The sequence below is a fragment of the Leuresthes tenuis genome, unplaced genomic scaffold, assembly GCF_036924035.1.
Source record: "Leuresthes tenuis unplaced genomic scaffold, fLeuTen1.0.hap1 SCAF_16, whole genome shotgun sequence".
Taxonomy (NCBI): Eukaryota; Metazoa; Chordata; class Actinopteri; order Atheriniformes; family Atherinopsidae; genus Leuresthes; species Leuresthes tenuis.
The window spans coordinates 10,920,957-10,948,726 of NW_027325370.1; the positions used below are offsets into that span (position 1 = coordinate 10,920,957).

Below are 27,770 nucleotides of genomic sequence, written 5' to 3' on the forward strand. Positions count from 1 at the left end.
CTGTGCATGTTTGTTATTTGTATGTCCTGTGGGCTCTGGCTCTGGAGAGCGAGACTCTTTCTGCTCTATTCTACCTTATAAGATAGGATGATCTTGATAAGAAATCAAGATAGTGCTCAGCTACAAAAACTCAATTTCCTTACTCCTCTGGGGACATTAAACAATTTCCTTTTACATCAGGGAGAAAAAAAAAGTGAACAAATAATTCACACGGACAAGGCCCTGCATTACAGCACCTTTTCCACCTCATTGGCTGGCCATTCCAGATGCTATCAGTGAGCAGGTGATTTTGCTGCAGCCCATAAGCTCTGCATTGCAGAGGCATAGTCTGAATCACTGAACACAGATTGTTGTGTAGGTATCAATGGACTGTATTCAGATTTCCTGCAAAGCTGTGCCTCTGATGCAGAACGAAAAAAATCACTACAATATACTGTCCTTTATGGGATAAAAAATGCCAGATTTTGATTAGTGTCACATTTTGGGTATTCAGAATGTTTATTCCCATATTGAAGATTTCGACGGAATGCTTTTATAAGTTTATGAGTGTTATTGTTTGTCTTTTTCTTGCTTCGACTTTGGACTGTAGAAGGATTAATTGATTAAGCTTATCTTAGTATTTTTTTTGAATGACAAATCTCAGCTCTTAGCTGGCTGCTTGCAAAGGTTGAGTGTTGTCTGGCGTGCAGCTGATAATACTTTTACACACACACCACTGTAAGCTTCATTAAAATCATATCAGTCTTTCATTTATGCTCTTATCAAATCCTAATTTAAGAGTGTTCTATCACTGCTTGGCGTTTCCCTTGACTTTTTCGATCTGGGAACCTGAATTGGATTTGATGTGCCCCCCAAAAAAATCAAATCAGTTGTATTATGTATTTTCATATTATCTCTATTTTGTAGAAGTTTTTGCACATAATGTTTTTCAGCTGAAAAAACACAAAAAAAACCCACTTTTGATAAATGACCTCACACAGAAGTTGCGACAGATGTGGATTTTTTTTTTTCTTTTCTTTATTTTTTATTTCGACCACAACTGAGTTCAGTTCTTATAGTTTCCAGGCAATGAATATCATGCCTGTGATTTCTCCAAGTACTGAATAGTAAATAGTAAATAAATATGTTTAAATAAATTTCCACTGCTACAAGTAAAATAATCAGTTTAGCCAGACTTCTGCATGTAGGCCTCAGTACAATAACTTTTTTGTAAGGCATTGGTGAAATCCAGTAACTTGGCTGCAAAATGCCTGCTGTATGGCTGCTCAGCTGCAGCACATTGAAGAATGGTTGCAGAGTGTTGACCCTGCTCGCCGTCACTATTCATATGCTAATCCAAACTCCCAGCACACCCACTAATTACTGATCCGCTGTGTCCTGATTCACTCCACTGATCTGTACACACAGTTAGGACCCCAGGAAAGAAACTTGAGCAATGGTGCGTTTACATGATGTTCACAAAGAAACGGATCAAGTTCTCCACATATGTGTGTACATGCCTTGATCTTAACTCACGATAAACCACTTGGCACCTTTAGATGTACACAATGAGGATGTGAATCAGCTACACTAAGTAAGTTCTATAAAATGTTACCAGGTAACCACCTTTTTTACTCACACAAGCAGAGCTGTGCAGTATATTCAGACTTTGTTCACATTTTGTAGTTACAAGTTCCAGAGAAAGATAAGCACTTTAATGATATAATACACATGAAGATGTATAAATAGAAGCAAAGAACTCCACTCACACACTGAGATACCTTGATGTCTTACCAGGGAGGGTCTTTTCGACACCTGACAAGAAATGAATTACATTAATGAACATCAAATGACTTTGGGATTATTAGCCTCCTGGAGTGTCTTTGTGAGAGCAACTGTATGTGTGTGTGTGTAAGTGTGTGTGTGTTTGTGTGTGCCTGCCCTCCCCTGTGACTAATGTATCATATGCAGCGGCAGGGTCGTCTATAAATAACAACATGATGTTCACTTACGGAGCAGGAGGGGTGAGTGGTGTCTGGGCAGATGGATGAACGGGTGTGCAGAAGACCATATGAGATAATGTGAATGTGTTGTTCCCCATATCCTAGCTTGGATACTGTAACAGGCAGTAAGTTAAATTTTATCGTAAAAAAAAAGTTTCATATCTGGCCACAAAACACATTTACAGAGCGCCTAGGACTACTTTAGCATTTTCAGGCACCACACCTCAGTTACGCTACTCTGGCTTGAACGGCATGGGGGCTGATTTCTGCCCACCACATGCAGGATGGGTTGGGGTCTTTGTTCATGAAGTATAACCTTGTGAAACAGTTACAAAGTTGTGCTCCTGAATGAGTGTGCATGCTTTGGCAGCCTGATGTCAGATTAAATGAAAAATGCTGGATTGAGTTAAAGTGCGAAGTGAGAATTGGGGCAGCTTTACTTTTTACTCATCCCTGAGGCCCACAGGCAGCTCATTATGAATGCTTAAGAAAAATATATGTCTCTAATCCATCTCAGCTTGTGTGTTGACTGAAGATTATGAGTAAACTGAAATACTAAAAAGAATTTCCTGCTGCAGCAGAGAACTGTGCTGATGAGGAGAGGACCATCTGGCTGCAGACTTCAGGATGGGCATAGACAACAAACCTAATCCCACCCACTACCATGTATTTGGTTTAACTGTAGAATTGTTGATTGCGATTGAATGCTAGTTAAAAATATTGTCATACCCCTTACCGTACCTTTGCAGCCAAAGCTTGGTTCAGATTTTTTTTCTTTTTGATAGATGAGATTTATAACTGATAGAACATATGAAACATTGAAAGTGAGATGTTTTACTATGTTGCTCTAAAATCTAAATGTACCTTTACATACTTTTCAGGACTGATGCAGCATTTCCAAATATTCAAGTTTCAAATTCCATCAGCACTAACAAACCCCAAAACCATCAGAGATGGCTTCAGGCTTTCTTTTTAACTTTTAAATGAGCTAAATTGTCCCACTTCTCTTCAGTTCTTTAGTTAAGAGGAGGTGCTGTCCACAGCACCGAGGTGGCTGCAGTTTTTTACTAACGTAGATTAAAGTATTCGTGTATGGCATCAAATATGAGTGACTTATTTATTATTCAATGCATTCTTTAACTGAGTTTGACTTGCAGTATTCCTAATTTTTTCCACATATATCCCACAAAATAATAAATGTTGTCTGAATTTGAAAAAAAAAGCCAAACAAATAAAAGTAGATGTGGAGATGTATTAAGATCTTATGGAACATGCTGTCAATATTACCTGTTCATTTACCATTGCATACTCTACAGAAGAGTAATATTGTGCATAAAATGAAACAAAATGCAGAGTGGAAAGAGAAAAAAAAGCAGCAATTCATTAATCCATCAAGCCTTTTTAGTATCCAGTTCCTATTGACAGGCTTGTTAATTCCCTGTCAGCTCCAGTGTCTCAATATTGAGCAACTTTGAGCAACTGAGCAACCTCAAGTGGCTTTTCCTTCCTATAAGCTTTGATTTGATTTCTGACATATCTGACATTTTTAAAGAAACGTCACTGTCTTGCAATGCTTCTAAAATAAAAGGAACTGTTTTCTTTACCTGGAAGCAGGTACTGTGCTTTGAACAAACTCTTTTTCTGTGATGCTGCAAAGGAGAGAAAGAAGCATTAACGTTTCATTCGCTCTGAGTGATTACCCTTAGCTTTATGAGGGTTGCAGTCACGGTGTCTGCTGCATTTATCTGGAGCTCAGCGTAGGAGAGCAAACAACATGCAAAACTTGGGAAAATAAATATTTGACACTTACACAGTAGTATTTTGTTTCTTTGTTTCTGAACCGCTTGGTCGCTTCTTTGGGTTCTCCGCCATGTTGCTTCTAGCAGCGCTCTCCTCCCCCTCCCTTCTCATTGTCAGGTAAAACCGAATAGAATGCGTCATTTCCTGTGCACCAGCGCGGGAATGTCGCCCGTCGACAACAAATACAAAAAGAAAAAATAGTAAAAAATACAGTGAGGTGTTAGAGGACGGCTTAATCAGCGTTGTATCATCTCCTCTTGTAGTGGCTTGAGTGAAACGGAAATTTATTGACACGTAAAAGTTACGCACTCCAGTATTAACACTGTTGTGATTGTTGTACATCAAATTGTAAGTTTCATTGGAATTTAAATTTCAGTCTATACTTGAAATATGCAGAAACGTTCCTTTACATTTATACATTTATATATACATTTAGCCAGTTAGTCTGTTGTGTTTTGATGCTCCTAAACATTAAAGCAAAGCCTTAAAATGCCTTTGTTTGCACAAGTAATTCCTCACTGTGATGCTGCGAAGAAAGCTTTGATTGTTTAACTGTTATTGTTTTGTCACCACAACTGCTCCTTTGTCAAACTAATGATTTCCTTCCCTTTGTGCATTAGTCCACTGCAGGAGGTCCATGCATTATAGAAACACAGAATAACGTGTTTGATTTGAGTTTTTTTGGACTGGATTACAGAACCTTTCTGTGACTTATTTTAGTCAAAAACACAACTCTAGAGCCTTACAGCATTTGCTCCTGAAGCCAGCTGTGCTAAGGTTCTGTGACTTCCATGTGCTAGTATAGACTAGCCCACTCTCCCCCTTTACTTTGTCTGCAAATGGTACAGTCCATTTAAAAAGGTTCTTGTCATCTCTCAATGCTCTGTGTCCTTTCAACAGTCAGCTGCGGGGTGCACATTTCACAGGGGCAGTGCTGGCTCTCTGACACATACAGACACACACACATGCTGTTACGGAACTCTCAGACTCACACGCACATGCACACCAACACATTCCCAGGCATGCTTTCCCACTGACACGCTCCTATCACACATGCACACTCCCTCCAGCATACATTTCCCCTGAGCCAGATGCGTCTCTTTAAGGGAAAGGACAAACTGCTTTGAGGATTTAACTTGGTCTTTTCATTGAAACGGAGGGAGAACTGTCATAAAATTGAAAGAGGAGGATTTTTTTACCAGGGACACCTTCCTTGTTAGGAAATGGTCAGCTTGTCAGCATGACACCGTGTCTGGATTTTCCTCTCTCCCTCAGGCAAAAATCCTGAAAATGATGGATGACAACAAGCAGCTGGCCCATCGCATTGATGGGGCCATTCAGTCAGCCAGCCAGGAGGTGACCAACCTGAGGTCCGAGCTGAGCGCCACCAGCCGCAGACTGACCGAGCTGGGAGCAACAGACTCCTCTGCCAGCATGCTTGAGACGCTGCAGCACAACCACAACGGTAAGAAAACCACTTGGAGTGTGGAGTGAGCCTAACAGTGTGCTGAGAAGCTCCAAACATGTGGAGAAGAAGGAATACCCTATTGGAGGAGCTGTGTGTGATCTTGCAAAGTGTTGTTGCATTGCTGCTTGTTATGGATGTTAGCGAAAAGTGAGCTGAAAAAGTCTGCCCCTCCTTCCACTATTCATTAGAAAAGTGCATGTTTAAAAGTCAGGTTGTCAATGAATTGAACAAAAGAGGTGAGAGGTTTGTGTTGGCTTGTGTCCACTCTCAGTTCTGCTACAAATCCCCTCTCTTGTTAAATAATTAACCCCTGAACCTTTGAGAGGGGGGTGGTGTTGCACTTCAGTAAGGGCAGAGTGGGTAAAGTTACAGCGTCTTTTTACTCTCAGGCACTCTGTGTGCTAGTTCATTTGGTTCACCCTTAACTGGCAGAGGATCTGTGTCTCTTGAGAAGGAAGGAAAAGAGGGCTGGTTTTAGGGTTGCCGTGGGTTACTGTTACTGAGCTGTTTGAATGGCTGCCCAATCTGTCTTCTGTGTATGGAAGTGTGTGCCGCAGCAGCTTTGTTTGTCCTTTTTAAACTTTTACACTTGGTTTGACAAATAGAGAAGGAACAGATGTTCGCTTAAGTTTCTGTGTACATGCATAAGCATGGTTGGCTGCATAAGCATGTGTGGGTACGTGCGCCTTTGGGTTTCCATGTTCTTTCAACTTCTGTCACACACATACGCTCTCACTCTTGCTGTTTCCATAGCAGTCAGCTGGTACAGTGAGCTGTCTGATGTGATACGTTCCATCGGCTTTGGCAGCACTCTGCTGTGAAACCACATCTCCCTCAGACACTTCCGAGATCAAGCTCAGTAATAGACCTGCACTATTTCCTCCCCAACATTAAAAACCTATTGGCTAGCTTTCCCTTTTTACTGACGGTGAGTTATTTAGTCCTCAGTTGACCTCTGCTGTGCTTTTTAAAAGAGGAAAATGTGAGCACAGGCTGTTTAACACGGGCAGTTTGAACAAGTGTCAGCATTGTTTTCAATGGACTGACCGTGTGGCTTTGTTTTTCAGTTATGTCTCTCTTCTTCTGTGTGTATGCCTTGCATTATCCCTTTAACACTGATGCATGCTCACATTCCTGCTGTTTCCATAGCAGTGTGTTTGCCAGCGTGAGGGACGACGAGCATTCCTCTGGGGGGGGGGTTTGGGGTTGGATCACTGATGTCACCGTCCCTTGTTGCTACTTCTCAGCTCAACTGAAATGATTCCTGCGATGTGCATGCTCAGCAGTGGAATCACAGTCATCCGTGAGAAGATACATAAAAGTCACATTTACATTACAAAGACTGCAGAAAAACACTTCCTGACTGGCCCATTATTGTGATAGATGCAGTGTTTCTGAAGGAGCTGACACCTGTCTGTGGATCTCTCTCAAGTCAACTTTAGTCAGATTTATTAGATTTACATAATTTAGAAATGCAGTGCTCTGTATTTCTTGTTGCCTTTCTGTTTTATTTATTTACTTTTCTTCAGAAATGACTTGCACACATGTCCCTCTGATACTAAACATTATGGTAACTATTCCTTGCCTTTGTTTGGCCCGTATATCGCCTCTCTATCATTGTCTCAGTCAACAAGCCTTTTTTTTCTGCCTCACACCCACTGTCTGTTCTCAACCCCCCTGCCTCTCTTACTCACCACTCTTTACAAGCTTAGGGTGTATAATAGAAACAACTGGGGATAGAGGGATTTGGTAATTTATCACCAGTGGCTGTGTTGGGAAAGAAGGTGTGTGGTAAGGGTTGCTGGTTCATTGCACAGCTGCCAAAGTGGGAGCGCAGAGGGAACCTGTGTTGGGGGGTGCTACAGTATCTGGCACTTAGCTACCAGCAGCACTAACCTTGCTAGCAGGCTAGCTGACCTTAATTGCATTTCTCTTGCCTAGGGGGTATTGGATTTGCATGTTACATTCATCTCAGTGATTGCAGAGTTATGAATAAATGGAAGCTCTTTATGTTCTACCTGTTTGAGGTGGTCTGGAGAGAATCGTATGCTCACAGCTGTTTCTTAAACACATACAGACACAACCCTCAACCTTTTTCTAAAGCTGTCTTACACCTTTAGGTTAATAGCTTCTTCATCCCCAATAACTTAAATGGGAGACTTTTAGCTTTCTTAGGGTGTGATGTGGCTGCTTTTCTAGAAAAATTCTGAGCAGCCATAAAACAAGCTAAAACTTCTGCCTGTGACTGTGTGTCATGCTTTTAAACCTCTCTTTTTGTGTGGGAACGATGTAAGGCTCCACTCTGGAATGAAAAGTCCTCTCTAGTTCCTTTTCTACCATATTTGTAGGCCTTTGTTGACTTTTAGCTATTGGTATTTTGAGAAGTACTTTAGTTTTACTCTCTATAAAGTTAAAGATAATGGTTGTGGTGGTCAAAAAATTTCTATTAATTTATTCTAAGGACCAGCTACAGCCTCTTCAGAGTTATTCAAACAGGTGGAAAAACCTGTCCCACATTTGGGTGTGACACATTCAATGAAAACAAAAATGAAAACTGCACAGATTTAAATATGCCACAACAGTTACCTCGCCAAATTTTCCTCCTCTGCTGAGCTTAGGTGGGGTTTTAAAGAGATGCTTTTACAGATATGGATGCAAGATTTGGATAAAATTGGAAGATATTCAGTAGCTGATTTCAGTAGCTGCTTCAAGGCTTCCTGGGATTTTAAGATGATAATGTTTATTAGTTTATAAGTAAGTTTTGTGGCTAAAATTAAATGTATTTGAGTACAAAAGCCAGGAAATTTCTATTTAAAGCACATCAAAATGTTTTACATGACAAGAGGGCAATCATGAAGTTTTTACTGATTTTTATCAATGCGTTAAGCAAATATGCATGAAAATGAATCAGTTGGTATAAGGGCTATCCAGGAGATCAACAGTTAGTTAGGGCTAGTTTATATTTTAATATAAAGGATTTTCTTTCTTTGCTTTGTATCATTGATACAAAGACAAACTTAAAATATTGCTGAGAGCATATGCTCTAAAATCCAGTCTGTAAAAAGCCACTTTGGCCATTGACATTCAACAGGATGAGCAATTTCAGGAGCTGATTTGCCTTAAAGTAGTTACTCCTTGTGAAGTGAAGAAAAGACTATCCAAGGCATTAGAAAGCCACTCATGCTTTCAATATCATTTGCCAGTGCTTGAATTAAAGTAAAAAAAGAATCAAGGATTTTAATCCGGCATCTGACAGCTCTTATGGCTCAAAAAGAAAACTGCAACCAATGAAATGACCACCACTTCACTTGAAATTACATTAAAGGTGAAAACAGAGCAGTGGCCTGCTATTAGTCAGTGTTTGGTTTGTCCCTTCTGGGCTATTGTAGTAACATGGCTGTAAAGCATGGTTCAGGGTTGAACAGTGCAACTACCATAATAGAAACCTGAAAACGAGCCTTTTTCAGGTTTTTACTATAGCAAAAACAAATATCATGTTGTATTTCTACCAATAAATCACTCAAATGTTACACAGATGAGACAGGCTTAATCCATAACCTCGATGCACTGCAGTACTGTGTTGGCCACCTATTAATACGAACAGGTTTTGAAGAGGCTAAGCCGTTCTTCACCAGCTGTGTGGCAGAACCTACTGGCATCTTACAGTGGGAGCGGGCAGCAAATCTCTGCCTCAGCCCTGTGCTTGTGAGCCCCAGGCTCTCCAGAAACTGCTGTAGAAATATTTAATGTGCTTTTTATGTCCTCTTGCTGTGAAACCAAACGTACACAGTCTTTTTGTATGCTGACTTTTCTTGTATCATATCAGGCCCACTAAGGTAACTTGGCATTTCGGTGAAATTACTCTAGTCTGTGATTACAATTTTTATGCGTGAGTGCAGATCCTCTCTGCACAGTGGGGCTCCTGTCACTCTGTGTGCAGCGTTAACTTTCAACTGTCAGTATATTGGAGAGACACTACTCTCAGAGTAAATGCTTCATTACCATTGTGAAGAGGAGTTTGGACATTTGTATTCTCCCAATGTGCAGCATGTACACGTGCCTAAACTGAAACGTGACTTGCACTCCTAATTCCTACTCACATTCAAATGTAAACATACTGCTCACAGAACATGCAGCTGAGCACTTCCACAGCTTGGTGCTTGAACGTGTGGAGAATTTGTTTCCAGCTGTGTTTGCTAAGATTTCTCTTACTTTATTTTTGTATCTTACTTAGTTTGACTTTTTCCTTCTCAGAGAGATGCACTGTTAACCCAAAAATATAGGCTGTGTCATAACATACATTTGTAGGCAAAACAGGATCTCCATGTTGTGAACATTTCTGGTTCAGCATGTAAATAAGACTCATTTCATAGAATATTTTAAACAAGATTATTGTTGTTATTTCTTTGTTTTTATCTTTTACAATTACTTACTTTTACAATACTTGTACCATCTTTAGCTAATATTTCAGTTTGTAGCCAACCATGAGTCTTTTGGTTCTTATTCTGAGGTTATTCACTCATTCTTTCTGCTAAATTGTCTATTTATATGCGATTCTTGGGTTGTCTGTGATGGATCCCTTTCTAATATCTGTCCACAGTGTTCTTATCATATTTAGGCTTGGGACTATACGATCGACAGCAGAACCTTCAGCCTTAAAATTTCATGCGAAATACATGAAATTACTCAACTGCTTGTTTATGTTTGTTTTTTTTTTTTAATTACTGAACACACACGTACACAACACATCAGGTAATTGGACGACCCACTCTCACCACTCTCACCACGGCCGCCCGTATATCTTATATATAGATATAGGTTTTAAATATTTCTATATATATTTTTTTTTTCATTAATTGCATTTTCCACTGCCTTTTGTCTTTTCAGAAAGGGTCTGCAAAACTTGAAATTTTGCAACATGCCATTTCCTTTGTAGCCTATCAGACTCCCTTTTATGATTAGAGGAAGAGGTGTAAATGTAAAGCTGGTTTCACTCATAGAGCCATTTGGTGTAAAATGTCCGTTCTGTGACTGATAAACGAAGACAAAAGAGGACGGAAGCTATATCATGGTAATGCAGTCATAAACGACTGTAACAAATTACCTCAAGCTGTGAAAATGGCACCAAATCTCATTTGTATTTTTGTCTATTGAGATTACTTTAGAATAACTCTCCATGGGGATGAGAAACTTAATGACTTGTGTGAAAAATTTATAGTCCTCCTCAGGTTTCATGTTTATGGCACATTTTATGGTAATTGATTTGACAGAGTCCCGAACAGATGTTAACTCATCAGAGCAGACCTCAAACGTGCACTGAAAAATGGATGCGACACAGTTGCCTTTAGCAAACGTAATTCAACTTCTCCTCTGGCATTAAGAGTAGTAACTTTCTTAATGTTTTCTATGTAAATAAGGATTCTTCAACCAATGGAAGCTGTGGAATAAGTAGTTCTGATTACTGAGGCTGAATCCTGAAAATGTGGCTGAAGGTTGTAATTACTTGTCTATAAAGTATGCCACTGATGAGTGATGTTAGTCTGATAGCATATGCTTAAAGGTCATTCAATGCATCTAGCTGTTTACTAGGTGATTATCATGTACTATACATTCAAAATGTATGACGTGCTGTCTTACATGTGTGCTCACCATATTCTGGATGACTACACAATCAGTGCTGCCACAGACACACCTCTCCTTGACCTTGTCATAAATTATTGAATATGGAAGAAAACACTTTTCCACATAGACATAAGCTATCAGCAAGCCTTGACACACAAGTTATCGTATTTCAGCCCTTGTACTAATTAACTCACCCATTCACTGCTATACTCAGATACTTTTTTATTATCTTGGATAGATAATTTGTTCTCCTCACCACATTTAGGTAAGTCAGGCGCATCGTATATATTTGATGTTTTGGGTTGGTCAGTCTACATTAAGCAGTCTGAACAGCTCTTGGGTATGTAAATTTGTGTTTTTCTATGTCCTTCAGCCCGCCTGTCCTGAAAAGTAATGCTAACACACGCTTTCAAACACAGCAGCAGATGGCTCCAGTAAGTGTCCTCGGTAATCTGTGACATTGCACATATTCAAATGGCAGGAAAGTGCAAACGCTGATCTTTGTTTTGCAAAACTGTGAAGGCACAGGGTGAGAAAGAAGGAATGTACAATGTAAATGTCATTTTCCCCACATTTGGATAAGGATTTTGAATATTCTGTATTTCCATGCTCCATGTAGACAGACCACTGTTAACATTGATTAAAATTCTCTTTAATCTGATAGAACATTTAATTAATGGGTAGTTGTGGGTGGTGGACATTGTTGTTTTTACACTGCAACCACTACAAATGTACCTTTGGATTGGCTTTGTTTTGTACAGTATTTGTGCCTCAGCTGATAGGCCTGCTTTGTAGCCCCAGAGAAAGGCTCGTAATAGGCTGAGATGTGAGATGAGGAAAAAGTGTGCTCGTCAAGCATGTAGCCCCCTCAGTGGTTAGTGTGATGTGATGGGGATTTAGTGAGTAGGGTGAGGTCTGCTGTTGGGCTTCCAAAATTTTTGTCAGAAATTATTCACAATAAAGTGCAGTTAGAGGATGGGTGGACTGGGCGTTGCATGATGAAGAATGACATATCCTCTGTTCGTCTTGTATTTATGGTAGTAGTAGTTGGTAGGAATGATAAAGAGGTCAATTTCACCTCCATGTATTTCCTGTGTCCTGTGTTGAATTGCATTGCATGAGATCAATGTTGTACTCCACATGTGATCATTACAAAAAGCTTCAGCCTTACTTGATTAGTAATGCCTTGTTTTTGCTTGGTATCCCATAATATCCCTATTTTAAACATTGATAACCCAATAAATTACTATAAAGAAGTTAATGATATGGTAATAAAAACACTTTTTTTGGTAATTACATTTTAATGCTAAACAGTGTTCATCATTCAGTATTCTTCAGGTCTACAACTGGGTGTTGATTTTGCATACCTACAAAGGGATAACATAGTGTCTCCATCCCAAGATGATTAGAGTACTTTGGGTGCAGATATGGCTGAACAAAAGTACTGCACAGCCACTCAGGCTGCTTGCCCAGGAGCAATTTCAGACCTATGAGCTGATCCTGGTTCAGATTTCCTCCTATTGCAACCGATTAGGAACTGACAAATAGAGTGGAATCTCGGATCAGTGATTCTGTAAAGCCTCTACTCATGTGTCAAACGGCTTTCGCCATCTCAGAAGGACCAGTCAGGGGGGCTGTGAGTGTGTTTCTGTGTTGGCGAGTCACTGCTTTCAAATTGCTACATCGCTTGTGGAAAAAGGGCACAGGATGCTATGTTCTCAGCCCAAAGCAATGACGTGTAATGTTTAGGGACATGGATCAGTGGGACTGAAGAGGCACTCGAACACAGCTGACACCAAGGTAGCTATAGTTATGTCAAACACTCCCGTCCACCTCCCACATTTTGTACTTGGCATGATGCTTAGATTGGAGCATGCAATTCTCATTAGCGTACATAATAGCTCATTATTGAGATATACTGACAATTAATAAAGTTGTCTGACTGTAGTTTCTCTTTTTTTTAAGCTGTGATCATGTTAGACACTTTTGCTCAAACCAGATGTGCAGCTGTGAAGATTACCAGCGACAGTGAGCCAGAAGTCAGTGGATGCAGATGCATCGTTGTATTTATGATTTGCAATGCAAGATTTCATAACTTGCGTTATGTGTGGACATGGTATGACTAAGAAGGAAAAGCCTTTAATGTTTGATCTATTTTTATTGCTTCTGAAGTAATACCCATTTCACAGTTTCCACATAATCAAGCCTCACAAAGTCTGGCATAATTTCATATATAATGTTTGAAAAGATAATTCCTTATCTCCCTTGTTTTTGTTTCTAATGATCTTATCAGCAGTCACAAGGATGTGTCTGTGTTTGTTTTGGTCATTTAGTGGAGTCTGGCCGTTGTTGATATGAGTGATCATCCAGCCTCCCATTGTCCATCTATCAACATGCAGGCTGTCCAGCCAGCTGGTGCCTGCTGGGTTTGAGAGGCAGACCGGGCAAGCCTGCATGTCACAGTGGTGGCAGGTGGCCCCCACCATCAGGTATAGTAATGCCTGCTGGTGCAGACAGGACATAATGGAGGAGGGACAGGGTATGTGTGGTACAAAGAGAAAGAGGCATCTTGAGCCATGTGTATGCCAACACTGACAAATTAGATGAAGCTTCCAGTGGATTGGAAGGGCAATGCAAGTGTGAGAGTGACATATGAAGATGACGGGCTCAGTGGCTAGGGAGGGCAGAGAGGGGAGAGCAGATGTGTGTGTTATCCCAGCCTTGGCATCACACTGAAGAAGAGCAAACATGATTGTACATAAATAGATATGTTATGTAGACCATAAAAATGACGTTTTAGTGTGTGGGTTATTTCCCTCCTATAATAAAGATACAAAATATTATCTATGGTGCTTTTTTTTTCTTTTCTACAGTAAACAGTGCTTGTCTTGGGAAACTTTTCATCATCTACCTCATTAATTTTTTTCTTTGTGTCATTAACCACATTTTTTGCTTTTTTGCTCCTATCAGCTATGAAAAATGAGTTGAAAGTTGTATTTCATCTGCTGAAGCATTTGTGATTAAATTCCCCTGGACTTGGAGTGTAGATTTTCCACACTGTTAAGCAACTGAAGTATGAGTTTCTAAATTTGTGTAATGTGCTATCTTTATCATATTATCAAGATGTAAGGCTTTTTTATGGCTGCATAATATTCCTCAGATTCTATGCAGCCCCACTGTTGTAAACAAGTCTTACATTTAAAAAATCTTCATGGAATTTAAAAAAGGAATATTCACTCAAATTGAATGTCCTAATTTCTCTGTTGATATTAATTCTTGTTGCACATGCAAAAGCTATCATTAGCCCCAAGAACCACTGTCAAAGTTGTCTTGCTGATCCAAACTTGTTACCCAGTTTGAAGTTAATTCAACTATTTTCCATGGGTTGGTGCACTGTTTATTACAGAAAATACAAACGGGGAACTTTCTGTTTTTCTATTTTGACAGTTCTTCACTCGAAAGCTTCAGGAAAACAGCTCATTTACACTCAGTCAAAATGGATATTGATTTCTTGAAGTTGTTTTTGCGTCAGAAGAGTGAAATGACTAAAAATATTCATCCTGGGTTGTAAAGACAGAAGTTTCTCAGAAATTACTGGAAAAAAAACAAAAAAAACAAAATAGGTTGACTTGTTCTGTCCCATTATCGTCTTTCACTTTTTTGATCTGAATTTATAATTTGCTGTATAGCTTGTTGGAGTACAGCTTAGGTTCTTTAGTGAAGACATTGCACAGTTGGTACATATTAGACATTTGATTTTTAGTGTTCCCGAGCTTTGATAATTGACTTAAACTGCAATTTAATTAATGATCTGAACTGCATCTTTGCTGTGTATCAAGATGCAGGCAAGTAAACGCCATCAAAGACCTAAATAGGCAGGGGTGTTTGTTTAGGGCAACGCATCTAAAGGCATTGCTTGACACTCAATCAAGTTACATGAACTTTAATCCTAAACCACATGACCTCCAAATCAGCGGTTTGACATTCTTACATGTCATGACCACTAATTGAAATTGATTTGGTGAAATGAGCTGAAATGCAAATTTTGTTTGTTTGTTTTTTGTCATTTTGCTAATTATTATCATGCATATTGAAATTATCTGAGGTAAGTGCACATAATTAACAGTAAAACAGGCTGTGCTTGCTGGTTACAATCTTGGCTACTCTCATATCTTGCAGTATCGACTGTGCTCAAGTATCTTCCAAGTAACCTGTTGAAGGATTCAAACAAAGTCTACACAAAGCTTGATAACTTGACTAATTTCTAAATAATCTAAACAACCCAGGGTTAGACAATTTTTTTTACAGATTTGAATAGTGGTTGGCTCACCATAGCAAAAATAGGTGTATCCCAGTACTTCTTGTGTGTCCTGGATACATTTCTGTTATAGTCTGTGCTTTGTGCAATGGCTCTGTATTAGGTGGTGTAACATGTTTTCAGATTTTGTGCCTGTCATATTGATGAATATGATTCTTGGTTTTCTTTTTGTCTATATGCATGCTGTGGAGGAAGATAACGCTACTAGTGCGTGGCTGTCATTGCAGCCCCTTTACTCTTGAGCTAAATAATCTCATGGTTAAGACATTTTAATTTCTTGATTATATTTGACCTCTGCATAAGATGTTTGTGAGTCATCTCTATTTTTCATTGCTTGCTTGCTCAATTTGTTGTGCAGATTTTACAGAAATATACACTATATAGCCTGTATATGCCAAAAGTATTTGCTCATCTGCCTTTACATGCATATGAACTTAAGTAACATCTCATTCTTAATCAATAGGGTTTAATATGACGTTGGCCCACCCTTTGCAGCTATAACAGCTTCAACTCTTCCACAAGGTTTAGGAGTGTGTTTATGGCAATTTTTTACCATTCTTCCAGAAGCGCATTTGTGATGTTGGACTAGAAGGCCTGGCTCACAGTCTCCGCACTAAATCACCCCAAAGGTGTTCTTTTGGGTTGAGGTCAGGACTCTGTGTAGGCCAGTCAAGTTCTCCCACACCACACTCGCTCATCCATGTCTTTATGAACTTTGCTTTGTGCGCTGGTGCGCAGTCATGTTGGAACAGGAAGGGACCATCCCCAAACTGTTTCCACCACTGTACACCACTGAGTACAATGCTTTGCATTGTGCAAGGTGATGTATGGATTTAATTCAGCTGCATGGAAACCCATTCAATGAAGCTCTCTGCGCACTGTTCTTTAGATAATCTGAAGGTCACATGAAGTTTGGAGGTCTGTAGCGATTGACTCTGCAGAAAGTTGGCGACCTTTGTGCACTATACGCCTCAGCATCCGGTTTGTAAAAGCAGTCTGCATGCATTTATACACCTGTGGCCATGGAAATTACTTTAATTATTTGGATGGGTGAGTGAATACATTTGGCCCTCATTTGACTAACAAGTCTAGCTTGTTTGCTGGCAGACTTTCAAAAACATGTAGTTTTCTTACCTAATCATTTATAATGTCTCATAAAGCCAATGAAAAATGTTCTTAAATGTTATGCAACATCCAATTTATTTTTATAGTGAGGCATCATAAAGAGACAGGTACTACCAACTGCTCTGTCAGTGTCGAGGTAGTCATGACACTCATCTCTCTCAAGTAAAGACTTTTTTTTCCCTATCTTCCATGCAAACTTGGCGAGTTCATCCAGAGTTCAAAGCAAAGTTGAGAGGGAAAGCAAGATTTTCATATCTTCATGTGTCAGTCACTCTGCACCTTTAGGGTCTTAATCCTCTGGCAAGAGAAGCCGTTGGTTTGACAGCTGGTAGCTTGCTGATATGTGAGGGAAACATACAGTCTTTCTGCCTCTTCAGCCTCTTGTTTGAAAGAAGTATGCTGTGAAGGAGGTTTGCCATCTGAGGGGATTTCAAAATGAATCATTTGACAGTCCATCTGGGTACTTGAAGCCCATGTGGTACGGTTTGAAAGAAGAATGATGGCAATTTACACCGCTCTTTAATTTGCAGAACTTCAGATAGATGAAGGAAAGAAAAAGATGACAGTTTCAGGAGTTGTTATGTTGAATGTCTTATTGAGACTCAGTGAACAATATAACTTAAAGCCTGTAAATTTATGAAAAGGTTAATATGGATCTGTTGGATTTACGCCCTTTTCCAAGGGTCATTGTTGTTTGCGTGTATGTGTGCAACACACAAACACGTATTGAGCCTGGCTGGGTTATTTACTTTGTGCAGTGAATGATGCATGTGTTGGGATGCTCTGTGGTCATTAATTGATGTGCTTGGCTGTGTAGACAGAATTGATATCTGATACAGACCATAAAATACAAAGCTAAAGCTTTTCACTGGCAGGATCTACAAGGCCATTATCTTTATAGGAAGCTGATGGCACTATTTAACAGGCACCATATACAGGGTTATGGATATTGTAAATGCCAGCCTTTGATCTGCTGTGCCACCAATTTCTTAACTTGGCAGCTTGGATGTTAATTGAATAATGCTTGACTCTGAGTTCAAAAGGGTGTGTAATAAACAACACACCTGATAAAAATGATTCCAACTTTCATATTTGCTAACACATTTTAGGAGTAGTTAGCCTCTTGTTTTTTTCTTTGTACCTCCCCCTAATGAAAAATCGAATGAACTGAGTAAATTGTTATTAGATAGGCACACATATGACTATTCTTTGAAACTTTCTTAAATATTTAACAGTGATTCAGAAAAGATCATTAGTTCCAAAAGAAGCATCTGATTTTTTTAAAATGATAACAGCTTTCTTTCGTCGAGCATGCTTTTAACTCCAATTTGCTAAATAGTGTAACAACTCAGAAAATCTAAGCACAAATACATATTAGAATATCGTACATGTAAGGCAGGCTGTCAACAAACTACTAATTTATAGAGGTCGGTACAAAATAATTACCATATGTATTGTAAATGAGTTGTAAATTGATATGAAGAGGTCCTACTGCCTTGAGAGACGCACCTTCTTCACAAATATTAATGACATTGTGCCTCTGTTAAAATTTTGGTGTTAGACCGCACACGATATATCCTAGAGACTGATGTTCAAATCAATAAGCTGCTTATATTGGATTTTATATCCTTTAGATCACTAAACAAGGTTTTGGCTCTGCTTTCGAAAATCAATCACATAACCGCTCACACCAACTTTATTTGGATGCTTCAAAATTCACTGATGGATTGCCAGGAACCCTCAGCCTTTAATGTCACATAATTCTTCAGCTTGTAATGTCATCAGTGTTTTCTCTCTGCATATTTTCCTAGAGTAGATTCCTGAAAAGGCAGCTGTTGATGGCAGTCGAAATAACGTGGAACAACGTGAAGTGGAATTAAGACCGTCATCTGACAGTCAATCGATCTTTGTCAGTAGTGATGTGCCAGCCTGAGCTGCGTGCATCTTCCCACAAAATTCACTCACAATAGGCTTAGTGCTCTGATATGGTGCTTGGGGTGACAGAGAACTGCTTCCAGGCGTATGTTCCACACCGTGATGCCAAAGTTAACCATTGATTCATTGACTGTTGGCCTTTTAGAGTTCTTGCTACTCAGTACATCTGCTGCAAAAGTACCACTGTCAGTGGGGTTTACACAGTGTGATAGACCATTTTGTGTCAAAGCTTTGTTAAAGTATAATAGTAGAAGCCAGTTTAAAAAGGAACTATTACAAGAGAAATAAATGTTTCTAAATGACCTTTCTGGAAAAAAAAGACACTCTCTTTTCTATGTTCATGTAGCTATAGCTGCAAGAGCTGTCATGCTTTACACAGTTAAATTCTGAGTAAAGGTAAATCTACATTCTGAGTTTGTTATATGTCAGACAAGTGTAGTAAAAGAAATTGGGTCTCAAAATGATGACAAGAAAATGAGCAGTTCAACAGACATACATCGACACAGTGCAAGCATGCCAGTGGAGGAATCGAGACTCAAATATCTGGTAATCCCAGCTATGTCCAGTAATAGTTTCTGAAAGTATTAGATAAAAAAATGTTGTCGAAGATCTTGAACACTATCACTGCATTCAGAAAATCAGTCCACTGAGGGGCTGAAACTTTGGTTCTCTCAGAGGGTGTACTGCCCTGGCAGTTACAAGCTGCTTATCATCACTCCACCCTTCACATAAATCTGATTCTTTGAGCTGGGCGATGCTGAAGTTAGCTTACGTGCTGGTGTATTGCGAGATCTTTGATGGAGCCTCATTTCAGCTTCACATTTCAGAAAATCAATCTCATTTTCTCCTCTGCAAATGAAGTGAAATGCAGTTCTTGGCCTTCTTACATGTTTTAGGCAGTTACTGTCTTATACATACAGTATATTTAAGAACTGATGAATTGCAGAGGCAGCGAGATCTTGTCAGCTAAACCTGGAAGGTGTATAAACACCTTTTCTTAGCAGTGTGTGTGCAAATGTGTAATTAGCTATACTCAACATCTGGTATTAAAATGTTGCTGCGAAAATGCCAAGGAATATATCCAGTCTGTATTGTTTTAATTTTTCTCCTTTAATTGCCAGCAAACTAAATGATTAAAATGACTTTGAAAGTGAGATGTAATCAGAAAAGATCACTTGAGATGCACGAGGGGATATGAATTGACTTATTGAAGAAACGCCCACATGTGATCTGATCAGAGTTTTGGGCAGATGTTGTAGGTAACTTGTGTTTTTGCATGGCACAAACATCTGTTCATGTTTGTTATGGAAGAAAATGCAACACAAGTATTGATTGGGTCACTATGTAATCTTGCGCTTACTCAGAGATTAAAAAAAAACGTCATTGCTTTTTTGGTTCCACCTGCAGCTCAATCCATGCTGTTCAGTGCAGAGTAGAGTTGTTCTGTAAGGAGGTAAATGTGCAGTCTTAGTAACAAAAGGCCCATGGCTATGAAAGAGGAAGTTGAATGGTGATCATGCTGGGGAAATAGCACAGGCTAGATGTTCTCTTCCTTTGAAACAGTAACAACACATACAACTTGTACTTGTACACAACTATCACTGTGAACAACCACAGTGATAGGTTATCTATGCTGCTTCTCTCATTTATTGTTAATGCACTGCAGAATGGTTTGACAGTTAAAGCGTGGTGCTGATTTGGTGTTTTGTTATGCTGACAGTTCATCTGATACTTTTGTTTCACAGTGTATACATTGAAATTATTTGTGTAGTATAGAAATAGTCATGAAAGCATACAATCCAGACATAAGCATTTGGGCTGGTAAACTGTCTCCACTTCACCAAAATTGAAATTAAATAAAAGGTGCAGCATTAAAGTGCCAAGTTCTAAAACTATATTAGATAACTCCACAATTGCATAAAGTTGTTGACTTCCTTAGGTCTTTGAGGCAGGTGGGGGCTTTGCTTTAAAGCTCGAGATCAGAGGGTTGCATGAGGATTAAAGTCACTCTGTGAGTGTTTTTGCCTCCAGTCCAGTGGCACAGTTATCATAGCCACATGATAACGCAATCAGAGCTCACACACACGCTTTAACATAAGTATGCACAACTCGTTCTAAAATGTTAGCAGATCCACAAAATGAAGGGACAGTAATCATCCAGAAAAGATCTAGTTGGGCTCTATTGGTAAGCAGGATGGTTTTCCCTCTGTGGAAACTCAGCAACAGTGTCTCTGTACTTATAAGAGATTTGAGCATGGCATTGTGCATGCCTCTGAAGGCACTGAGAGAAGAATTGTGAGTTTTCTTTGCTCGTTAGTATATTACAGTGGCCTCTGAGTGAGGCTGAAATTAGTAGAACTGATGAGAAGAGAGGCAGCGTAGTGCCAGAAATAGATCAAAACCAAACTGGACTCTCGCACAGTGGTGGGCACAGGAGGGGAAAGAATGTTGGCCCCTGTAAGCCTGGACACGCTAAATGGAGCTGTCTGACTGGATTACAGATAGAGAGGTGCCCTGGAGAATGATAGCAATAGTGAGGGAGCTAGCTAGCTAATGATGGGAAGTATTTAGGAATGCTGATAGCAGTAAGAAGACTTGGCTGTGATTGGAAAGGATGAAGATTATAGAGACCCTCAAGCTTTTCTCTGCTCCCCCTTTCATTTCACTCCATCTCATTTGTTTCCCTTTAGTTTTGCTGAACTGATTTTGATTAGCGGGTAGATAAGAGGCTGAGGATTCTTCTATTTTCTGCTTCATTAGTCTAACTCGCTTCTTGCAGTAGGTCTGTGCCAGTGGCCAAGTGGCTGCTCATACCCTTGTCTTCATCATCTTTGCTCTGCTTTTCAAGGCATTTACATCTGCACATCTTAACAGCATGGCTTATGGTTTGCAATGGTTGAGTTCACTTTGATTACTTGGATATTTGAGATTTGTTTGATTTGAAATTGTAGTATAAGCAGTATGAATGAGGTCATTAGCAGATGTTTTGGCCTGGATTTTTGGGTTCTAACGCACAAAAGTGTGGTCCATTTTTTGTGAGGATGATTAACCAAAGGACTGTTTTAAATATTTCTCTGTGAGAAATAAGGTAATTATGGCTCCTCATAAATATGACCCTGAGTTCAGTAAGTCCACTTGTCCCTCTGCTGTCGTCTTCTCTCCAAACAGACTATTGGAAGTGCGCTGGTAACTCTGAAGATACGTGAATGGATGACATTTAAGAAACGTTGCCTTTAGTCAGTCCTCTTCTTCATTCTCCTTGTCTGTTAACCTTTCTGCTTCCCTCCTTTCATCCCTCTACATTAGTCTGTCTGTTACTTGCAGTTTCAGTCAGGGGAGGGTTATTATTATTTCTCCCATCTTTTAGCTCCTTTGTCTGCTTTTTCTCTGACAGTCTCCCCCACTCCTGCATTTCTGTGAATTCTTGGGTGGAAAGGAAGCAAACAGAGCAAAGTAGTGAGGTAGAGCCCGACTACCTCGTCTGGTAATGAGCCTGGAAAGTTCCCAGTCAAAAGTACACTGTCTCCATGGAGACTGAGGTAAAGTTGCTAGCACTGCTTTTGCCCAGTGTCTTTGAAGGCTCTGGCTAAAGCAAACATTGCCAAGGTTGGCAGTCCCAGGGCTGCGTTTGACCATCTCTGGCCACAAAGCCATTGCAGCCTTTGATGATTCTTGTTGTTTGTTGAGGGCCTATTCATTACAGACACTGGACCACCCTCGTATACCTTCCCACCTCCCTGTAGTTTCCTTGAGTGCAAGCCTCTTGTGTGTACATGTGCTTTATTTTTTGTCTTCTCTTGCAGTGAACTTTCAAAACCTTCATTTGATTCCAAACATTTCCATATGACAGCAGTCCAACATGCAATATGTTATGTGCTCTTATTTGAATGTTCCTTTTTTGGATGTTGCTTAAAGGCTTCTGTTATCTACACACACACACACACATATATATATTTTTATTTTTGTTAGGGTGGCAGGGTGGTTTTTTCTGTGCTGTGTTCTCTTAGTACTGCTGCAGCTTGCTGTTTTCTCCTCTGTTGTTGGACTGCATACCTGTGTCCTCCAGCCCTCCCGGCCACCTTAATTTATTGTTCAGTTTAATTATTAATGTGCTTAATTTCAGACAAAGGAACAAAGCTGCTATGTCTTTCATTTATGCCTTTGAGCTTTGCTCCCACAGCTGCTCCCTCAGAGTCACATGTCATTACTAGTTACGGTAGTTAATTACATGCAGACACCCGCCCACACATGGAAGACAGACGGGTGGTTTTGTCACACATTGTTAAATAGGCTGTCTCTCCTTAACTTTGAAATCAGGACAAACTCTAAGACATGTGTCTTAGAAATATTACAACTCAATATATGGAGCCAGCAGAATCCAGACAACAGAGGCTAAATGTCTGCTTATTCAGCTGTGATCTGGCATCACTCATATGTAGTGATCCCAATTTGGCCAAGGCGAATAACTGATTAATTTTACCTGGTCCAGTATACTGTACTTGGCTCAAACTATCTCTTCTGGCGTTGTGGATTTGGTCCAGCATATTGTCAAGTCACTCCTACCCTTTTTCAACCAGGTACAGATGCTGGGCAGGTCCTGGAGCCTGTTTAGAGCTTGTTGAACTTTAGAGCTTTCTATGAACTGGTTTAATTTTCATCACAGAGCCACATCATTAAATCACTTTAAATGGTTCCTTCAATATACTGTAGGTTTGAACCTATAACTATTGTAATTTGTTTATAAACCTTGTTACAAATGTGGTTTATAAATTAGGCATTGTGTAACATTCACAAATATGAATTGCTGCTTCGACTTCATATCCATATAGAAGCTGGTTCTAGATTAGGTACTGGCACTGAACCAGCGTGGAAGGGCTTTGCTGAAAAAAGGCTCCTTTGGCAACCTGGAAGTGGTTTTGTTGCAAGACACAAACATCCTCCAGAGTTAGAACTGAACCTAGTAACTAAAGAAAATAAACAAGCCACCATTGCTTGTCACATGTATACCAAAACACTGTAGACATTCTGTTCATATGTTATAGTACCACTTTTCAGTGTTTTGAAAGGAATGTAAAGCTGCCTGACTGATATATCATATCAAAACTGTGAAAAACCTATTTGTTACAGCTAAAATATAATTGCAGCCTTCTGTGGAGTTTAGTTTCTGAAAGAACTTGATAAAGGTTTGGAAATATCTGCTGAAAATATTGAGAAAGTAGGCACTGACTTGAGGTACAAGACCCTAAATGTTTTTAGGGTCTTGTTAGGTTGGAGTAAAGCAGAGATGTTTAATAAACGTTTTTGTCAAATTTAGCCCATAGTTGGTGGGTTGCTACTGAGTGGTAAAGATTATCTTGAAAAAAATCATATTGCAGATATTGCAGGGAATTGACTTCATTAATCCCAATTATGTCCATTTAGAAACCAAACATTACATTTGTTTAACTATAAAAACTAAAAATGTTTTAAGCTGAGACTTTTGTGATGTATTCAGTCAAGGAAAACCAAAAAGACTGCAGTCTAATGATTGTGAGCTACTGCATCTTCACATTCAGGTTAAGCAAAACACTTTCACGTCCAGTCTTTTAGGGTCGGATAAATTGGTGACATTGTTGTGTTAAAACCAATTTTAGACGGTGTAATGTCAGTGCATAAGTTACAGTCACACAATGTTCTCAAGTTGTGCAGGTGCAACATTTAGCAGTGAATGTGACCCTTCAGGCTTCCGCCCTGCAATGCCATGTTTTTGTCTAAATTGCACAGCTCACATATCAGATTGTCTGATGTTGTCCCAGAAGCTGCAGGGCATAGCTGTTAAGAGGGGCTGAGGGCAGACCCAGTGCAGATGGTATTTGCACTCTGTGATGAAGAGGATTTTCTGGGTTTACTGCAATCTGCAGTGCAGCTAACGGTGGACAGGCAAGATGAGGACAAAGAAAATTGGAAAAGAGGGGAAGATGGAGGACTGAGAGAGAACAGGAGAAGAAACTAACAAACATTTATGGGGTGGACAAGCCTGGGTTGTACAGAGAGGAAGAAGGAGAGTGAAAGAGAGAGATAGATAACAAGCATGTAATGTTCTCTGTACTTTTCTTCTATTGATGTTTGCTCATTAATTAGTGCATTTTTTCCCTAAATAATCATTATTTGTGGGGTTTCTTTAATTGAATGTTTAAGCTTGATTTAAGATCGTCCTGACCACACACCACAACCAACCACTCGACATGTATCCGAGCTACATGCTGGGTATGGACACCCATAGCAGGACAAGGGGTTAATCCACAAATACCCCCTCCCCCCACCTCCTTTTACATCCCTGCTCATCTAGTAATTACCTCTGATAGAATCTCTTGGAAACTAATTCAACTTCCTAATGTGCAAAGTTGACTTGATGAACTGCGAGTAATAATGCATCTGCGCCCTCCATCAGTCATCATTAAAACGGAGAGTCAGCCATTGCATCTTAGTGTAGCGTTATTAGCAGCAGAGTTTCTCAGGCAGATGTAGCACTCTGTATACTAAACCAGACAGGAAGTGTTTACTGTTCTCGTACTGACGAGTTGATTGTAACTGAACAAATGGCGTCTGTAGATATTCCTTCTTCAGTGACACAGTCTCTTATATTTACCACCAAGATCCCCATCACTACTGTCTGATATCAGACGGGACTGTCAACTTGTTACACTTTGTGACCATGTGTATCAATTTCCATGGAGGAACGAGTTTAGTTTTCCTTTTCAGTAGAAATCAATGTATCTACCAAAACTGAGCACAATTTTAAATTTGGAGTTGTCGGAGTGGAATGGAGCAAAGTAAAAGCGGCTGAGTGTTTCCTTTGTTTTTCGCTTAGTAGCAATCCCTCTGGAGTCTTGGAAAATGTGAGCAAAGCCTTTTTAAAATATCCTGGTAGTGATGAACAGCTCAACAAAACCACTCGGTCAATGAGTCCACCTTTGGTCGACTGTGGCTGACTTAATGGTCAACGTGAGCCACTTCCTTCAAGGTTGGGATATAAAAAGCTTGCACTGATGTCTAAATGTGTGTGAGTTAAATACCGTGATACCTGACAAACTAAGTAGAATGAACAGTCATTGACATTATCTTCATTCTGTTTCATGTAGACAGCCAACATGATGAATGTCTCCCAGTGTAGCAGGTTCAGCTCAGCCTTCTTTTCACTAATTCCTGAGACTCCACACTTATGAGCTAAAGCTGCGGTGTCAAAGCGAAGCAACAAAATTGAGCAATGCAGTGCATGGTACAGTTTGAAATTGATCAACTGTGAATGCACTGCAGGGAGAGCTAGTAAATGAGGCAATGGACCAGTGTAAGCTCAAGAGACATGTTGAGACAAAACAGTAGTTTGTGGTGGTTGTTTACTGTGAGGTGGTGGGATATCTCTTTTAAGGGAGCGCCATGTTTCTAAGACCAGAGCGAAGTGTCGTTTTAACTAGCTGCTGCTCAGAAGCCGATTTTCAGTGTGTGTGTTATTGAAGTTTTTGAATGTGGAGGGAGTGAGAAAATTACATCTGCAAATGTTAAGTGAATGAGTAAACAAGCAGGCAAGTGGTTGAATGAATAAAGACATCAAACATGCATTAGAAAATAGTCCAGCTTTATGTGCGAAAAAATTTAGAGCTGGATGAAAGGGGATAATTAGCCTAAAGTTCTGTCATGACACACAGACCTAGTTGAAGCTGAAGACTTCTGTAGTCCTTTCCTCACCAACGCTTGATGCTTAAAGTTACATAAGCAGCTTGACATGGGGAAGATTGCATGAAGATAAACAGATTATCTCTTCAGTTCTACTGCATTGATTTGATAGCTTTTATAACTATTCATTTTGAATTAGTAAAGCTTGTATTCATTCTAGCAGTTATTTAGCCACGCCCAACTTGATGTATGGCATTTTATTCATGAAACATTATGAAACAGAAACAATGACTTTACAGAAGAAAAGGCAATGGTATCAGGGGCATAATTGGTAGGGGACGACAATATTAGTAGTTTTCTTTTTCACGTTATCTGTCTTTGAGCTCAGTGTGGACGGCAGTTCTTTTCTTTTGTTGTGATATGTTTTTTTTCTTTTCATTATTATTATTATTATTATTATTATTATTATTATTATTATTATTATTATTATTATTAAGGCATGCTTTCATGCAGAAGCCAAGAAAGGCAGAGCTTGAAATTTGTCTTCATTTTTCGATTAATTATCTTGAGTTGACAAAGCTTGTTTTGGACTGATAATTGGTTAATTATTGTCATTATTGGTTTTGTAATACATCTTGGTTAGTTGTTATCTTGAGATACTGAGACCAAGGCTTGTTTTCTTTAGAGAATGGATTGATGTACTTTGCTAGTTCGCTGTAGTAAATCTAGTTTTTCCGTCAACATAAACTGATGGAAGGGAAGCTACTGGCTGACTAAATGGTTATAGATCCTGGACTGCTGTCATAACAGCAATAATTTGAAATTAAATTATCGATGTCACCGTGATCACCTTCTGATCTTGAGAAAGTGAAGCCTTATTTTCTCATGATAACAGGTGACTAAGTGTTAAGAGCTTGAGTAAACAAAAGGCTGATTTATTGAGAAAGGAGGATCAATTAACAACTTATCATCTAAAAAGTTACAAAGATCTATCTAACATTTTTTCTCTCTAATTCTGCGAAATCTATAATGCGGTGTCCGTATTTAGCTTGTCTAAAATAATCAGATAAAGTTATAATAAAGGAAAATGTACACCACAAAGCAGCACACGTCTGCCTCTCAGCGAGCAAGAAGTTACAGAAACAGCAGAGTCACACTCCTCCCGCGCAGACATGATAGATCGCAAAGCAGCCAGTGTTTAGAAAAACAAAGCCACCATTTAATCTCATTGCTGCCCACTGCTCTTCTTCGTAGTCTGTGGCATAAATCTCAGACGAGTCATACAGAGTTTCCTCAAAGAAGGTGGGGAGGATTATTTGTTTAATTTTGTAGGGAGTCTGCTGTGGGTGAGTGGTAGGGGTTTCACTTTGACTATAGGGGAGTTTTTAGAGGTTGATGAAAGATTTGAGGCAAGAGAAAGACCCTGAAAAGATGCAGATGTGGGACAGTCTGGTGCCATGTAATACACTTGAACAAACACAGATATAATGGCAGGCTTTAAGGATTACAAAATATTTGGGACTGTATATAGTGATTTTTTTTTCATGAAAGGATGAATAGTAGCTTTGTCCTTTGGAGCAGAAGAGTTGTACTATATGGCCTTTGTTTGCCAAACAAATGGTAAAATGCTTCAAATCAGACACAATGTCAGTCTTTTATATACACCCAATCCTTTTCACACACACGCACAGACACACACACACACTTTAAGATAAATAGGGTATTGCTTATGTTTGGTTGCTGTTATGTTAGCCAGCAGTCTGTATACTGACAGACCCAGTTTATGGGTCTAAAAGACCGTGCTGTGTTTGTACCAGCATGACAAAGCATTTGTCATACGTAACATGAGGCTCTGATTAAACAGTTG

General features: G+C 39.5%; 1 protein-coding gene across 4 annotated transcripts in view; it reads left to right on the plus strand.

Annotated features, from left to right (window-relative positions):
- LOC140272459 (kazrin-like) overlaps positions 1 to 27,770 on the plus strand; it is a 158,034-nt gene that overhangs the window by 48,160 nt on the left and 82,104 nt on the right. For all 4 annotated transcript variants that reach the window (XM_072367926.1, XM_072367924.1, XM_072367927.1 and 1 more), the window contains one exon: positions 5,058 to 5,247. In XM_072367926.1, the coding sequence (XP_072224027.1) occupies positions 5,058 to 5,247 (190 nt within the window). The remainder of the gene's footprint in view (positions 1 to 5,057; positions 5,248 to 27,770) is intronic.